This window comes from Salvia hispanica, chromosome 1, assembly GCF_023119035.1.
Source record: "Salvia hispanica cultivar TCC Black 2014 chromosome 1, UniMelb_Shisp_WGS_1.0, whole genome shotgun sequence".
Taxonomy (NCBI): domain Eukaryota; kingdom Viridiplantae; phylum Streptophyta; class Magnoliopsida; order Lamiales; family Lamiaceae; genus Salvia; species Salvia hispanica.
Window position 1 is genome coordinate 1,032,665 of NC_062965.1, and position 17,467 is coordinate 1,050,131.

Sequence of the window (17,467 nt, forward strand, 5' to 3'; positions counted from 1 at the left end):
GACAGGGACAAAAACGTCTTCATGCGTGGAAGACCATTGCGTGTTGTCAGCCAAATATGGAACAACAAACGCACACGTATATTTACGGCTTGGTGGGACTGCCCATATACAATTAAGTCAACATAAAATTTTTCCTTTTCCAATTGTGAAGAACCAAACGAGCCCTTATTGTACTAGTATTATATTAGTATTACCCTTCGCAGTCATTTTTTTTTCAAGGTCTGCTGCAATAAATACAACATTTATTTTTCACTATCATGCTCAATTTTATAGTAACCCTCCTAGGACCAACCCATCTAAAAATAAACATATTGCACGCTTGGTTAAAGAAAATTAATCCTTTCAATTTATTGCACTTCCAAATTTTCAACACATAACAAGAAGCAATTTTTTCCAACACATAATTTTCTATAAAGGGATATAGGTCTCTAAAATCATCAACTTTGGCTAAGATATAATAACCTCATTTAAGTCCTTCCTTATTTCCGATGATTCACTCTGCAAAAAACAGAATTACTCACGAGCAACCACAACCACCTGCTTCCCGACGTTGTGACCGGAGTATAAGCCAACGAGAGCCCCAGGCACGCTTTCAATGCCTTCGGCTATGTCTTCGACATATGTGATCTTCTCTTCCTTGATTAGAGGCACAACCATCTCCAGGAACTTGGGGTAGAGATGGTAGTGGTCGTTAGCGGCAAATCCTTCCATACGGACCCGTTTTATTGCTGCGTTAAACAAGTTGCGGACGCCAGGCTGCTCAAGGCTGTTGTATTCGGAAATCATCCCACAAAGAGCAATACGGCCGTGGAGTCTCATGTTGCTTAGCACCGCTTCGAGCATCTTCCCTCCCACGTTGTCAAAGTAGATGTCAATGCCATCGGGGAAGTACCTAATGAACAACAACACAAATTTGTGAGTATTATCTATATAACGATAAATTGCCGGAAAAACTATAAAATTTGGTCAAATTATTTCAAAAAACTAATCAAAAAAATTATATATTTGGATTGGAGACAAAAAGGATTCTTTTCTTTATATAAGAACATAAATATGTGTATTGTGTGTTAAATTACTAACTATTCTTCCATGTTAAATAAGTATACACATTTTTATAGCAATGATAGTTCATAGGGAGGCAAATGGTCACCTCTTCAACGCTGCATCATAGTCTTGCTCTTCTTTATAGTTGAACGCTTCGTCAAACCCTAATTTGTTCTTCAAGAGATCGACCTTCATCAATGCAACAGCCGAATTGTTCATCAAATGTGAAACATAAACATGCCAACCAATCTAGCCAACAATCGTCTAATAAGTTTTCGATAAGCCATTAGATTCTGACCTTTTCTTTGCTCCCTGCACTCCCAACAACGTAACAACCTGAGTTCTTTGCAAACTGACCAACGAGCTGACCAACAGCCCCGGATGCAGCAGAGACATACACAGTGTCCCCCTTTTTGGGAGAGCAAAACTCGAAAAAACCAACATAAGCCGTCATGCCAGGTATGCCTAAAGTGATAACACGAAACACGTTGATTTTCAGTCTCACGTTCGTACATCTCCTATCGTTGTTTTTCAGAAATTATCAACATACACGCCACAAATCCAACATTTCCCAATCTATTCCCCTCCTAATACAAGCATATATAGTTCATCAACAGCTTGTTTCTTTAATAGTTTAACTGCATACATAACTAGATAAATAACTTGTGCAGAATCCATAAACAACTAGTTCTACCTCATAACTAGGAAGCAAGAATCAAGCGAGCAATTTAAAGGCTACAAGCTAAATAAGCCGATCATCACATGGGCTCGAGAAACTCACCAAGAATCCCTATATAATAAGAGAGAGGAAAATCTTTATCATGAATCTTAATCGATGTGTTTGGATCTTTAATAAGGCTATACTCCTCCCAGCATGTAAACCCGCTAACTAGCTCGCCCGTCTTGAAATTTGGATGAGACGAATCCAGTACTTTCGACACTCCATATCCAGTAATAGGCTGTCACCAGAAAAAGGTCAAGAAACACAAAAAAGATGCAACCAACATTGTATCAATGGAAAGATAACATTTTTTATTTGTTTCCCCAAATCTCAAACAATTCACCAAACAAGACCTCTGCAGAAACACCAAAATGACATAACAAACATTTTATCAATAGAAAGACACAGTTTTTAATTTTCTCCCCAAAATCTCAAACTATTCATCAAACAAGAACCTGTAAAAGACATAACCAACATTTTAACTATGGAAAGATACAATTTTTATTTCTTCGGTTCTTCCCACTATTCATCAAACAAAAACAATAAGATTATAGTATTCAAATTAGATTTACACAAAATTTTATTATAAGTCAATCTTTTCTTTAATAAAAATAAAAAATTAAGAGCCCCGATTTAAATCCATACATATAGAACAACTTCTACTCCAACAAGATGAAAAAATGAATTTCAACAAGAAAAAATTCACTAAAAAAACTAAACTTACAGAATCCAGCTTTATAGAAGCATAATAGACATTCCCCTTTCTCATTCTTTGAACAGCGAAAGGATCAATGGATAAGTAGAGATTCTTGACCAAAACGGCACCATCGCAACCGCTGGGAATTTTGAGCTGAATTTTGGAAGTTCTAAGCGACATATCGGATTCCTTCACAGATGTTTCGACATAGTTGTTGAGTATCACTTGCTTGTTGCTAATTTCCTCACCCATTTTGCCGTTAATTCTGGTGGAATGCTTCATTGTTTTATATCTGAAAAGCCCTTGGCCGCACTATTCTTCTTAGAGCTTCAAACTAATGGAGTAGAAGTTTTGGGTTGTGGGTAGTAGTGGCGCCATAGCTCGGTGGGAATCAAATGGAGCTCTTATAAAAAAAACAAAAATTAACACCTAAATACCTAACCAGCCGCAATTCACTTGAAAAAAGATCCAATTACGTGGGCCCCACCAGTCCATATAAGAGCATCTCCAATGCAAATAGGTCAGCCGCTCTCTCTCCCTGCCACGTCAGCAGTACTAAAAATCCACCTGCCACATCAGATTTAGGCCAGCCGCAATAAAAATAATTCAAAATATACTACATTTACGGAATTAAAATTACGATTAAATTACCGACATAAATTTACGAGACATATACGGGAAAATTCATTAATTTTATTTAAATTAAAAAAAGTACATTAACTAAAAAAAAAAAAATTACATAATAAAAAAAAATCCGAGCTTCCACACACGAGCCACCGCCCCACTCTACTCCTCACTAATTTATTAAAAAAATACATTAAAAAATGTTAGTATGCCTTGAATCCGTTATAGTCGCGTTTATATAGTTTTTCAAGAATTAAAAAAAAAAGAATTAAAAATAAGAATTAAAAAAAATAAAAAAAAGAATTAAAAAAAAATAGCGCTGGCCGATTGGCACGCCACAATGGCGGCCAGCGCATCGGCCAGCGCTACGCGATCGGCTAGCCCATGCCGCTTTTTTCGCCGATTTCGGGCTGGCCTGCTGCAATGGTTCAGCTAGCCGGTTGGCTAACCGGCATTGGAGATGCTCTAAGGAAACCCTTCCCTCGTGTTCTTTTTTCTTTATGTCTTTAGGTTATGGCTGACAAATTTTGTTGTATTTGTGGGTCATTAGGTATTAACCTCACTATATTTCACTACCTTGAAGGTTACATATTTTTAATTAACTTATCACATACTCATGAGATTTATAAATATATTTACTGTATATTTTTGACAATTTTTCTAAATATTTTTGAGGTATAGATATTCGTGAATATTAAGGTCACAGTCAATAGATGATACCTGGATATTGATACATAATTATTTAAAAATTAAATAATACCAACATATCAATATTCAAGTATCGTCTATTGACTGTAACATTAATTTTTACGAGTACACATATCTTAAAAATATTTTAAAATTCTTTTATTATAAAAAATTGAAGAATGAACTTTTCTTGTATGTCACAAAATTAAGTGATAATATTGAAGGCCAAATTATATTTAGAAAATTCATAAAAGAAATAAATAGTAAATATATTTATAAAAGAATATGAGTATGTGTGATAAGTTTATTAAAAATATATACCCTTCAAGGGTATTTTCGTCCAAAATCTTTGAAAATAGTGAAAATGTACTTCGATTGATATTAACTCATAGTTGACGGATCTCAAATGGTATATTTAAAGTTCACGGATATAAAATGGTATTTAGACAAAGTTCGTGGATAAAAAAAGATATTGAAGGTCAAATTATATTTTAAAAATTCATAAAAAACATATATAGTACAGATATTTATAAAAAAATATGAGTATGTGATAAGTTTATTAAAAATATATACTCTTTAAGATATTAAGGGTATTTTCGTTAAAAAACTTGAAAATAGTAAAAAAAGTACTTCGATTGATATTAACTCATAATTAACGGATCTTAAATGATTTTTAAAGTTCACGGATTTAAAATAGTACTTTTTACAAAATTCGTGGATAAAAAAAGATATTCCCTCTTCTTCTCTATAATAGGCAGGGGTATTTTCGTCAGCACCCATTTAATAAATTAACACCTAAATCCCTAACCAGCCGCAGTTCTTCAACACTGTTTGGAAAAAGATCCAATTACGTGGGTCCCACCAGGACATATTATGACTTTAGGTTGTGGGCTATGGCCGGCAAATATTACTGTAGTAGTGGGACATTTGGTATTAACCTCACTGACTAACTCACACACAGTGTTTGTAATGTTGTTTTCAATAGTTTTAATTTTTCGTAAAAATGCGGCACAGTATTTGACTTATCTCGCATATTTATTTATGAAGATAGTTTGGTCCATTGTTTAAATACTTTGTCAATTAGGTAGGGTGGGGAGTGTTATATTGCTAACTCAATACCTAATTGCTAACTACAACTAAATAATAGCCATTAGATATTTAAATTAAGGGCCTAGATCATCAACTAAGAAATATCAATACGATAAAAAAACGTCAATAAGCGCGATTAATTCCATAAAATATCAATAGGGGTATTAATGTCAATTAACTACATGTTTAGTTATAACTAACTTTTAAAAGAAATCCCAAAACTTTAAATTCATATAACATATATCAAATTAAAGATAATTTTATAAGGATTCCAACGATATCATATATGCATATGTTCCGACGTCAAAATTTGAAAAAAATCGAAAATTTTTCAATTTTTTCGTTAAGCAGAAATGTCAACATACTATATAAAATATGTCAATATAATACATGTAGAATGTCAATATAAGCAATGGGTTAACATTCTTAAAGCATCGTGTTGACATTCTCAAAGCAATGTGTTGATATTTCGAAACACTATATTGACATTTTCATCTAAAACCCTAATTTGGCGTTTTTTTTTTTATCTTTTTTTATTTTATTAATAAAAACGAAAATTACACGTGGCAAATTGTAGACCACACGATTTCTATAATCCTATGGCCTTAAATTAGTTGTAGTTAGCAATTAAATGATGAGTTAGCAATTGATCACTCCCCTAGGTAGGGTAATCTATACGATATATAAAAGGGGAGTTTTGAGGGTATTTAGGGAAATAAGTAGAATTTTGGGGGTATTTAGGTAAATCAATTATAATTTAATTGTAATCATTTTAAAAGGAAATTTACAAGATTGTTATTTAATTTAAAATTTTATATTAAATTAATTATATATAATTTAAAAGCCAAAACATGTGATTTAGTGGAGTGAGTGGAAGGTTGTGATATTTTTACCTATGAGTTGTGTTGAAGAGTGACGAATTATGAAGAATTAAAGGTTTTAGTTTATAATGATGAGATTGATTTTAATTTTAAAGTTAATGTAGTTTATAAAGAAGTTTTAAAAATGATGAGTAATTATCTATTGTGTTTAATTCTTTATTGTGAAAGATTTATCTTTCTACTCAATAATCTAATGTTTAAACATTATATTATGGATTTGTTTTAAAATTGTTTAATTCATCACACTCAAAATGAGTATCCATACTTCGAGTCGACTCCCAGAGCCGCCTTGTCTGTTATCGCAACCTTGAAAACAAGCTTAAAATTGTTTAATTCATTAAAAAAAAAACTAATTTCTCGATGACCTAGTCAAGAGAAATCGACGCTTGAATTCATTGGTCAAACGGATAAAACATTTGAATTTTAGTGGAAGTATTGCCACTGAATAGCTGGGATTTAGATCCCATACTTTGCATTCAGTCACAACAGGAGAGGTTGTTATTCTTGAATTACAAAATTATAATATTAATATTTCCATATTGAAATTTTGTAATATAAGTTTATCATCTTTCAACCAACATTATATATGGGCTTAAATTAAACTAAAATATCGCAGTCTTCTAAACGTTATAAGCTACATTGCCTCATTTTTATCGAGGAACATGCGTCAAAAAGACTTCAACGACGTCCCTTAATGATATATGTATTTTTAAACTCACATTGTGATTACGATATCAAAATTTTACAACGGACAAAAGCACTCTAAGATAAGTTGAGAACACAAATTTCCTATCCAAATTATATTTTGAATCTGCCGCCAATGGTTGATCATTTATTGATATTTATTGTACTAGTATTATATTACTCCTTTGCATTCATTTATTTTTTCAAGGTCTACTGCTATAAATTCAACATTTATTTTTCACAAGCATGGTCAATTTTATAGTACTCCTCGGACCAGCCCCACGCATCTAAAAATAAATGTATTTCACGCTTGGTTAAAGAAAATTATTCATTTCAATTTATTGCACTTCCAAATTTTCAACACATAACATGAAGCAATTTTTTTCCAACACATTGTTTTATAAAGGAATATAGGTCTCTAAAATCATCAATTTTGGCCAAGATTTGGTATTTCTCGTGAATTTTAAAATTGGCCTAAAATATAACAAACTTTACACTTTCTTTGTTATTTCCCATGGCAGGTCAATCACCTTATCCGACCAACTTCCGTGCATTTTTAATCCTACTTGGCACTTACTAAATTAATGTGATTTTCAACGTAGCTTTTCATCCTACTTGTCACAAACTTAAAAAGTAATCTAAAATATCATAAACATTTCATGGTTGCCCACGTTTAATAAGATTTTTGCCGAAAATATCATATTTGTGCTGAGTTGTGAAATAACAACAAAATGTAAAGTTTGTGATATTTTAGACCAATTTTAGTGTTCGTGGGAAAAACTAATATTTGGAAAGTTTCATGATATTATATGTCAAGATCCCTTTATAAAATAAGGCAGAATAGAGAATAGAGCAGACATATTTTATTTTCATCGTGTGACTTTGAGTGAGACCTCCCGAAAACAATAAGGTCATGCTTGGTATGATGGAATGGAATGAGGATGGAATGGAACGAAGGTTGGAATGGAATGAAGATATGAATGAAATGTCAATTTCCTTGGATTTCCTTTGCATTTTCATCCATTCACTCATTCATTCCATCACACCAAGCAAATGAATAGAATGAAAGTAGGAATCACATTCCATTCCATCATACCAAGAAGCCCCTAAATGTTTTCCCTATATATGGAAGCAGATCACTTCAATTTAGAATAAAAACAAAACAAAACACATACTGAAAAATGGAGGGAAACAAGCAGATTGTATTGAAAGACTACATGAAGGGTTTGATATAGGAATCAGATCTGAAAACCTCATAAATCAAACGGAATATTCCCAACGGTTCCTTTATGGTGAAGGAAAATGGAAAACACGGACCTCACCGGGGGGTAAAAGAGTCAATATAACCGTGCCTCAGCGGGGTAAAATTAGGGCTGGCCCGATTTGTTTAACTCCTAATTCAACACTTCATTGATTATTTTATAATATAGATAACTAAAAAAATTAATTTTCAATTTTATATTAAATATATAAATTATATACTTAATTTTATTAGTATAATAATAGATTAAAACAAATTAGAAACTTCAAAATTAAATTAATTATATGACTAATTATATAGTGTAGTTTTTGTTTAATATTTTCATTGAACATCGATTGTATGAATACTATATACTCGTGCTATGTTAAATTATAAAAATAGTTAAATAATAATAAGATGATCTCCATAGTTTCTTAATAAAATAAAACAAATAATAGTTCTAATACAAAGTATAAAGCTATTATATTTTTATGTTTACGTATAAAATGACTTACAATAATTGTGATGTGATGCAAAACGTATAGAGAAATTGACAGAACGAAGAAGAAATTCAAAGAAACCCTAGTTTCAATGAAAACAAAATATTATTATCAAAAAATCAACTGCGTCCAAAAACAAAAAACATTAGCTATTTATAAGCATCTAGAAACCCTAGAAATTCAAAAGGAAAATAAGCAAAATAGGAAAACAAAATATTGTGGAAGGAAAAATAATTACTCCTAATATTTTCTCCCTACTATATTTTTCCATCTATAAATTCTACTAACTAGGAAATAAATAAATCACAAAATATATTTTTCTTAGCCTCCAAGTCTTGTCTTCTATACCTGCATCACGAAGATGATTAAATATTTAAATAGATAGAATAATGAATATCTTTCATACATGGTGTATTTCTTATACATGGAATATGGAACTTTCCATATAATTTATTGTTTCCATTGTGCCCGTTTGGTTGGGCTGACTGGCCCGATTAAATCTCAATAGATTGTTAATAGCGTGTTCGGTTGGTAAAATAAACTAAAATCACGGCCCATGACTAATAAGAGGCCCGCCTCTTTGATACCATTTTCATTATTTAAGCCAGACTATTCACTCTTCCTTACAGTTTTCTGTCTTCTGTCTTCTGGCGTTTTCTATCATCATTTATTTTACAAAAATTGATTGGATTTTGACCGATACTTTTTTTTTGCCAACATTTGTTGATTTTTGCTGAATTCGGCCGTGACAAATCTGGTTAAAATTTTATATTTTAATCATTTCAAGTTTCTATTAAAATGCTTTTGATCCTTAATATTTTTATAAAAATAATCCACTAGTAATTAGAATTCGTGTCGATCTAAAGTTTGAGGTAAGTTTATGAGTTTAGGTTAATTGATTTTAATTAGTAGCAGTAGTTTTAGTTTGATTTAATAAATTGTGAATTTTAATTATTTTTAATATTTAATAAAAAAGGGTTAATATAATTACCTGTTTACCAAACATCAAACTAAAATTATCTAAGATTTGATCTAGTAAACCAAACAACAATCTTTATCCAATATTAATTATATCCTAGATAAGGCCATCCTAACCTATCTCATACTATATCTTAGGACTATTTAGTGTCTTCAACCAAACAGGCATACTGTTTATACATCTAGTTGGAAGCACGACTATATATAATTCCACTTGTCAAGTATCTATTAGTATGGCATACCAAATAGGATTGACACCTTTTGGATGGACCACTGAAATTTTTTCTCCACTTTGATCATATGTATTGAGAATTTAACTTTATTTATTGGAGGCTATTAAGAAACTAAACGTTATGGCTTGTTCAAGGGTGACCTTTTGAAGAACAAATAGGGGTTTGATGATGCATTCAACTACAATGAAGAGTCAGACCTGAATGAAGCCATAAAGAGGTATATATATAAAGTGACAAAATTAAATTATTTTTTTTACATATATAATTAACTGATCTGACCATATAGATTATGGGCCAGCAAGATATTGGGTCGGGCCATTCCAATCCAGAGATATATATAGCCCATATGACCCTGGCTAGCCACATAAATAAACAAAAAACATATTTTTAGGCCCAAAATTTCCCTTTCGGTCTAATGAGCACAGCCCCGGCCCGTACTTTGTTATCTCTAATAAGTGTATGAAATTAATAACAACTGCTTCCTCCGTCTCATTAAAAATGACCCACTTTTCTTTTTGGTTTGTTCCAATCAAGATGACCCATTACTTAAAATGGAAACCCATTTATCTCTGCTTTATCTCCTCTCTCTTACTTTACTCTCTTCATTTAACACACAAAATAAAGTTGCATAAAATCTTGTGCCGCCCAAGAAAGGGGTCATCTTCCTTGGGACGGAGGGAGTATTTAGGTACTTCCCCGAAGGGATCGACATATATTTTGAGAACTAGGAGGCAAAATGCTCGATGCGGTTCTCCCGAACATGAGACCCCACGGCCGCATCGCCGTAAAGGGGACGTGGAGGAGCCAGACGCGACACACAACTTGATATATGTGATCATAAAGAAAATCCGAATGCAAGGATTCAGCGCTTCGACTACTTCAACCTCTACCTTGACTACATGGAGATGGTGTTGCCTCTGATTAAACAAGGCAAATTGGCTTATGTTGAAGGAATTGAGGCTGCACCAGCTGCTTTGGTTGGACTCTTTTCCGGTCGGAATGTGGGGAAGCACAAGCAGGTTGTTCTAGTGGATCGTGATTGATCGATTTGGTCCCGTCGATCTAGATTTAATGGATGGTCAAGATTGATTCTTGTATTATAAATCTAAAATAAATATAGTAGTAGTAAGTTGTTAGCAATGTAAGAAGACAATAATTTGTGTGAATTCTCAGCGCCATGAGCATTAATAAATCAGAGCTGTTTTTATATGTTTATGTTATAAACTATTTTCAATTTTTTATTCAATTTTTTCACATAAACATATAAAAACAGCTCTGATTTATTAATGCTCATGGTGCTGAGAATTCACACAAAATTATTGTCTTAATTATATTACAAGGATTAATCCTCACCGTCCATAAAATCAAGATCGAAAGGACCAAATTGATCAATCTGCGGATTTGGTGCATTACTAATTCGTTGCTAACAGTTTGTAATGGACACTGATTGTTGCTAATATTTTCGATCCCTTCTTGATGCCATCAATTTAGGAGCGGATTTGGTGTATTGCTAATTTGTTGCTAACGATTTGTAACAGACTAAGTTTGCTGCTAAATATTTCGATCCCTTTTTGATGTCAACAATTTAGGAGCGGATTTGGTGCATTGCTAATCCGTTGCTAACAATTTGTAGCGGACTAAGTTCATTGCTAGCGTTTTCGATCCCTTTTGATGCCAACAATTTAGAAGCGGATTTGGTGCGTTGCTAATTCGTTGCTAACAATTTGCAACATACTAAGTTTATTGCTAAATTTTTCGATCCCCTTTTGATGCCAACAATTATCAACGGACTCATTCTGCTAATAATTCGTTATTAAAACATTAGTAGCACAATTTAGGTAGTTGCTAAACATCCATATACACCAATTTTCTCCAAGAGCAAGAGGAGGGCGATTGAGAAGAGTTCAACCATCAAGACGAAGGATTCTCAACCCCTAATTCATCTCCGGGACATTTAGTATCAATTTACTTGTGTTTTCCATGTTTTCTACCAATGATTTTGTTGAATTCTTGTTAAACATGAGTAGCTAGATACATTTGTGGAGCTTTGGATGAAGATTACTTTGAATATGTTTTGATTTAATTGAATTGAACTTTCGCCTAGCTCTTGTGGTTATTTTGCTTGTTCTTGTGCTTTTATTGTTCTTTTGTTTGGCCAACTTTAGAACCATGTCCGTTTAACTAGATTAATCGAGAGATAGCTAGTTTTATGTGGTAAAAGAAACGAGTACAACACATGGTTTATCTACACTCGAGAGAGGGGACCCTATGTGAGGGCTTGAGTCTTAGGAACTTAAGGAATTAGAATCTTTGGAAGGAGACTTTGATAGTTAGAATCTAATCAACTGGGTAGGTGCACTCGAGAGAGGGCTTATCTATGGTAGCGACTTTCCTAATAATCCTAGAGACACAAATAGGTGAATCGATCTTTTAATGTTATATTTGGCTCATGTAGTTGTTTTGTCATTCCCGCGCCTTTACATTCATTGGATTAGCTACCCGTTTGAATGCATCTTTACACTGTTACAATATACGAGAGCTGATTAACAAATGTGTGATTTGGGAGTGGACAACACCTTAATTAATATCATCCGAGAGGAGTGAGGTTTTGTGTGAGGATATAAATCTTAGGAGCCTTTTGGAGTTGTGTGCTTACACTATAAGGAGACTTTGGGCCTAGCATGCAACCTACAAGTCATGTGCATTCGAGAGAAGGCATGATCTTACCTTTGTGATAGCTTAGTAACTCTTGAGACCCCGTCGGCATAGCTCGAAGATTGATTTAGAGGTTTAGTGAGATTAATCAAGACTATAACATTGTAGTTGGATCCCAAAGCTCTACTCTTTCTCCACTTTCTCTTCAATTCACTCATCTTCATTTTATTTACTTTCTTTTGATTCATTGTTCTTAGGATTTAGATACAAAAACACAATCTTCGGTCGTCTAAATAGCGAATGATCGTGATTCGAGGTACTTAAGCACTTAATTAGTCTCTGTGGATACGATACTCTTGACTTGCCTATACTATAATAGCCTCGTACACTTGCGGGTATTTCTCGTGTTAAAATAATTCGAGTCACCTTCCATACGGACCCGTTTTATTGGTGCGTTAAACAAGTTGTGAACACCGGGCTGCTCAAGGCTGTTGTATTGTGAGATCATCCCACAAAGAGCAACACGGCCGTGGATTCTCATGTTGCTTAGCATCGCTTCGAGCATCATCCCTCCCACGTTATCAAAGTAGATGTCAATGCCATCGGGGAAGTACCTAATGAACAACAACACAAATTTGTGAGTATTATCTATATAACGATAAATAATCGGAAAAACTATAAAATTTGGTCAAATTCTTTCAAAAATCTAACCAAAAAAATTATAAATTTTGGATTTGTTATCCACAGACATAGGATACCAAACTTTGCGGTTTTTTTTTTGGGGGGATTTTATGAAATTTGTGTTGGATACAAAAGAATTATGTTCTTATAAGAACATAAATATGTGTATTGTGTGTCAAATTAATAACTATTCTTCAATATTAATTAAGTATACACATTTTTATAGCAATGATAGATCATAGGGAGGCAAAAGGTCACCTCTTCAACGCTGTATCATAGTCTTGCTCTTCTTTGTAGTTGAATGCTTAGTCAAACCCCAATTTGTTCTTCAAGAGATCGACCTTCATCAATGCAACAGCCGATTTGTTCATCAAATGTGAAACATAAACTTGCCAACTAATCTAGCCAACAATCTACTAAGTTTTCGATTAGCTATTAGATTCTGACCTTTCGCTCCCTGCACTCCCAACTAGGGCTGACAATTTTTGACACGACACGATAACACGACATGAACCGGCACGAAATTAATGGGTTTGGTCAGAGCTTATCGTGTTCGTGTCCTTATCGGGTCGACCCATTAAGGACACGAAAATTTTGTGTCGTGTTCGTGTCGGGTTCGTGTTATCCGTTAACAATGCGTGTTCATGTCGTGTTCGTGTTATCCGTTAACACATAATATTTTAATATTATTATTCTTATTAACACATAATATTTTAATATTATTATTCTTATTATTTTCATTTTTCAATATTTATTTTCGTGTCATTAATGAGTTCGTGTCGTGTTCGTGTCTGAGGGTAGCGGGTCGTGTTCGTGTTTGAGGTTTTCTTAACGGATCGTGTTCGTGTTTGTTGTTATCGTATTCGTGTCGTTATCGTGTCGACACGATAACGACCCGACACGCACGATTTGCCACCCCTACTCCCAACAACGTACCAACCTGCGGTCTTTGCAAACTGGCCAACAGCTCCGGATGCAACAGAAACATACACAGTGTCCCCCTTTTTGGGAGAGCAAATCTCGAAAAAACTAAATTTTATCTTTCGAATTTTTGCATCCTGGACATTTCAATTCAGATCACAATTGGTCCTACACTAACAATTCCGTCAATTTTTAAACGGTTTTAACCCGATTTTGACCGATTTTTAAACCAAATACATTCCTTGGAAAATCATGTCTGAACAGTGTAGATTATACAGAACGGAGTTGGAAAACAATCAAGGATGATATTTAAATAGTTTTATAGATAATTTTTTCTAGTGAAGCAGAATTTGGCTTCAATCTAAGAATATAGTAGGACCCACATTCCTCTAACTTTTTTCACCAATTTTCCATTACAATTCTTAAAACTCGTGCCGAACTCAAATGGAACTCATAAAGTGGGACGGAGGGAGTAGTATTCAATCGTGTCTATGTTTGAATTTAAGCATATATCTCAAATTTATCATAATTAAGTGTTTTACATTTTACAAATACAACTAATTAACAACATTATTTATTAGATTGATCACATGTTAAATTTATCGGTAGCAACCTGATTAACCCGTTGGGCTAGCCCAAAACCCGAGTTTTTTGGTTTAGTGTTAAACTTCTGTACCCGAAAAAACCACGACCCGATTAGCCCGCACCTGATTGACCCATAACTCGGGTAGGGTTGGCCCGAAACCCGCTGGGCCGACCCGATTGACATCCCTACCAGAGACATCAATGGAAGTTAAAATAAAATAAGAAATGGAGGATTGGAGGTTTGTCTCATCATTTGTGCAATAGTTTGAAAATCAATAAATTGCAATACAGATTGTGTTATTTGCGATGATTAACCTTATTTAAGTCCTTCCTGTTTCCATTAATAACAATACATCAAATTCATGATTATATATTTATAATTCATGATTATAACCTTATTTAGGTCCTTCCTTATTTCCGATGATTCACTCTGCCAAAAACAGACTTACTCACGAGCAACCACCACCACTTGCTTCCCGACGTTGCGACCGGAGTATAAGCCAACGAGAGCCCCAGGAGCGCTTTCAATGCCTTCAGCTTTATCTTCAATGCATGTGATCTTCCCTTCTTTGATTAGAGGCACAACCATCTCTAGGAACTTCGGGTAGAGATGGTAGTGGTCGCTAGTGAAAAATCCTTCCATACGGATCCGTTTTAATATTACGTTAAACGTTAATCAAGTTGTGGACGCCTTCGTGCTGCTCAAGGCTGTATTGGGAGATCATCCCACAAAGAGCAATGCGACCGTGGAGTCTCATGTTGTTTAGCACCGCTTCGAGCATTTTCCCTCCCACGTTATCAAAGTAGATGTCTATGCCATCGGGGAAGTACCTAATGAACAACAACACAGATTTGTGAGTGTTATATATATATAACGATAAATTGCCAGAAAAACTATAAAATTTGGCCAAATTCTTTCAAAAAACTAACCAAAAAAAATATTATATATTTGGATTTGTTATCCACAAACATGGGATGATTGCAAATTGATCCATACTTCGTGGTTTTTCAGCTGATTTACCAAACTTCGCGGTTTTTTGGCAGTTTTTTATGAAATTTGTGTTGGATACAAAAGGATTCTTTTCTTATATATGAACGTAAATATGTGTATTGTGTGTTAAATAACTATTTTTGAAATGTTAAATAAATATACACATTTTTATAGCAATGATAGATCGCTCATAGGGAGGCAAAAGGTCACCTCTTCAACGCCGCATTATAGTCTGGCTCTTCTTTGTAGTTGAATGCTTCATCAAACCCCAATTTGTTCTTCAAGAGATCGACCTTCATCAATGCAACAGCCGACTTGTTCATCAAATGTGAACATAAACTTGCCACGGAAGAAAAATTGCACATAAATCGACAACCAATCTATAGCCAACAATCTAATAAGTTTTCGATAAGCCATTAGATTCTGACCTTTTCTTTGCTTCCTGCACTCCCAACAACGTAACAACCTGCGGTCTTTGCAAACTGACCAACGAGCTGACCAATAGCTCCGGATGCAGCAGAGATATATACAATTTCCCCCTTTTTGGGAGAGCAAACCTCGAAAAAACCAGCATAAGCTGTCATGCCAGGCATGCCTAAAATGATAACACGAAACATGTTGATTTTCAGTCTCACGTTCATACATCTCCTATCGTTGTTTTTCATAAATTATCAAGATACACCCCAAAAATCCAACATTTCCCAATCTATTCCCCTCCTAATTCAAGCATATATAGTTCATCAACAGCTTGTTTCGTTAACAATTTAACTGCATACAAATCTAGATAAATAACTTGCGCAGAATCATAGACAACTAGTTCTACCTCAGAACTAGGAAGCAGGAATCAAGCGTGAAATTTAAAGGCTACAAGCTAAATAAGCCGATCATCACAATGGGCTCGAGAAACTCACCAAGAAACCCAATATAATAAGAGAGAGGCAAATCTTTATCATGAACCTTATTCAATGTGTTTGGATCTTTAATAAGGCTATACTCCTCCCAGCCAGTAAACCCCCAAACTAGCTCGCCCGTCTTGAAATTTGGATGAGACGAATCCAGTACTTTCGACACTCCATATCCAGTAATAGGCTGTCATATGACAGAAAAAGGTCAAACATCAACTAATCTCAGAAACACAAAAGAGGCAACCAACATTGTATCAATGGAAGATAACATTTTTCATTTGTTACCCCAAAATCTCAAACTATTCATCAAACAAGAACCTCAAAAAGACAACCAACATTTTAACTATGAAAAGATTCAATTTTTATTTTTTCCAACTATTCATCAAACAAAAACAATACTATTATATTCCAATTAGATCATCTACACAATATTTTATTATAAGTCAATCTTATTTTTATAATAAAATAAAAAATTAAGGGCCCCAATTTAAATCAAGACATAGATAACAAATTCTATTTCAACAAGAAGAAAAAATTAATTTCAACAAGAAAAATTTCACTAAAAAAATCTAGACTTACAGAATCCAGCGTGTAAGAAGACATATAGAGCACCTGCTTCTTCATGCGGCCAATAATGTAAGGATCGATGGATAAGTAGAGATTCTTCACCAAAACGGCACCATCGCAACCGCTGGGAATTTTGAGCTGAATTTTGGAAGTTCTAAGCGACATATCGGATTCCTTCACTGATGTTTCGACATAGTTGTTGAGTATCACTTGCTTGTTGCTAATTTCCTCACCCATTTTGCAGTTAATTCCGGTTGAATTCTGGTGTTCAGCTTCATTGTTTTATATCTGAAAAGCCCTAGAAAAGCTCTTGGCCACACTATTCTTCTTAGAGTTGCAAATTAATGGAGTAGAAGCTTTGGGTTGAGGGAATCACATGGAGCTCTAATAAAAAAACAAAAATTAACACCTAAATACCTAACCAGCCGCAATTCACTTGAAAAAAGATCCAATTAAGTGGGCCCCACCAGTCCACATAAGGAAACCCTTCCGTAGTGTATTTTTTTCTTTATGACTTTAGGTTATGGCTAACAAATTTTGTTGTATTTGTGGGTCATTAGGTATTAACCACAATATTTGACTTACTATTTGTATTTTGACTAAAGTTTAAATTTTGTCTGGCATATTTAGTTAAAATGTTATTTTGGTCCATTGTTTAAAGATTTTGTCGATTAGGTAGAGTAATTGTATTTTAAAATTCAAAATTAGGCTCGCATATTAAAAAATCATATTTTGTCCTATATATAGTAATAATCAAGTGTGTTTGGTTTTGGTCCTAACCTAT

General features: G+C 33.9%; 1 protein-coding gene and 3 pseudogenes across 2 annotated transcripts; 1 reads left to right on the top strand and 3 right to left on the bottom strand.

Moving 5' to 3' along the window:
• Nucleotides 1–323: 323 nt before the first annotated feature.
• LOC125200941 ((+)-pulegone reductase-like) lies at nucleotides 324–16,935 on the bottom strand. 2 transcript variants are annotated; one of them, XM_048098790.1, is made up of 6 exons: nucleotides 16,797–16,935; nucleotides 2,490–2,590; nucleotides 1,826–2,003; nucleotides 1,343–1,509; nucleotides 1,151–1,233; nucleotides 324–892 (listed from the first exon to the last, which is right to left on the bottom strand). In XM_048098790.1, exons 1-6 carry the CDS (start codon nucleotides 16,918–16,920, stop codon nucleotides 514–516), a joined length of 1,032 nt encoding a protein of 343 aa, XP_047954747.1. In that variant the 5' UTR covers nucleotides 16,921–16,935; the 3' UTR covers nucleotides 324–513. The 2 variants fall into 2 exon arrangements, with proteins under 2 accessions (XP_047954747.1, XP_047954746.1); XM_048098789.1 differs by lacking the exon at nucleotides 16,797–16,935 and having other exon boundaries at nucleotides 2,490–2,843.
• LOC125203992 lies at nucleotides 7,609–10,421 on the top strand (annotated as a pseudogene).
• On the bottom strand, nucleotides 12,404–13,889 carry LOC125204020 (annotated as a pseudogene).
• Nucleotides 14,493–15,892, bottom strand: LOC125200944 (annotated as a pseudogene).
• Nucleotides 16,936–17,467: the final 532 nt, after the last annotated feature.

What these genes read in the sequence shown, in the direction of transcription:
- LOC125200941 (XM_048098789.1), bottom strand. Translation starts at nt 2,744, where the DNA reads ATGAAGCATTCCACCAGAATTAACGGCAAAATGGGTGAGGAAATTAGC. An exon ending in TTATTATATAGGGATTCTTG is followed by an intron (nt 1,510 to 1,825) that starts GTGAGTTTCTCG and finishes TTATCACTTTAG; the next exon opens with GCATACCTGGCATGACGGCT. An exon ending in TATGATGCAGCGTTGAAGAG is followed by an intron (nt 893 to 1,150) that starts GTGACCATTTGC and finishes GTTGTTCATTAG; the next exon opens with GTACTTCCCCGATGGCATTG.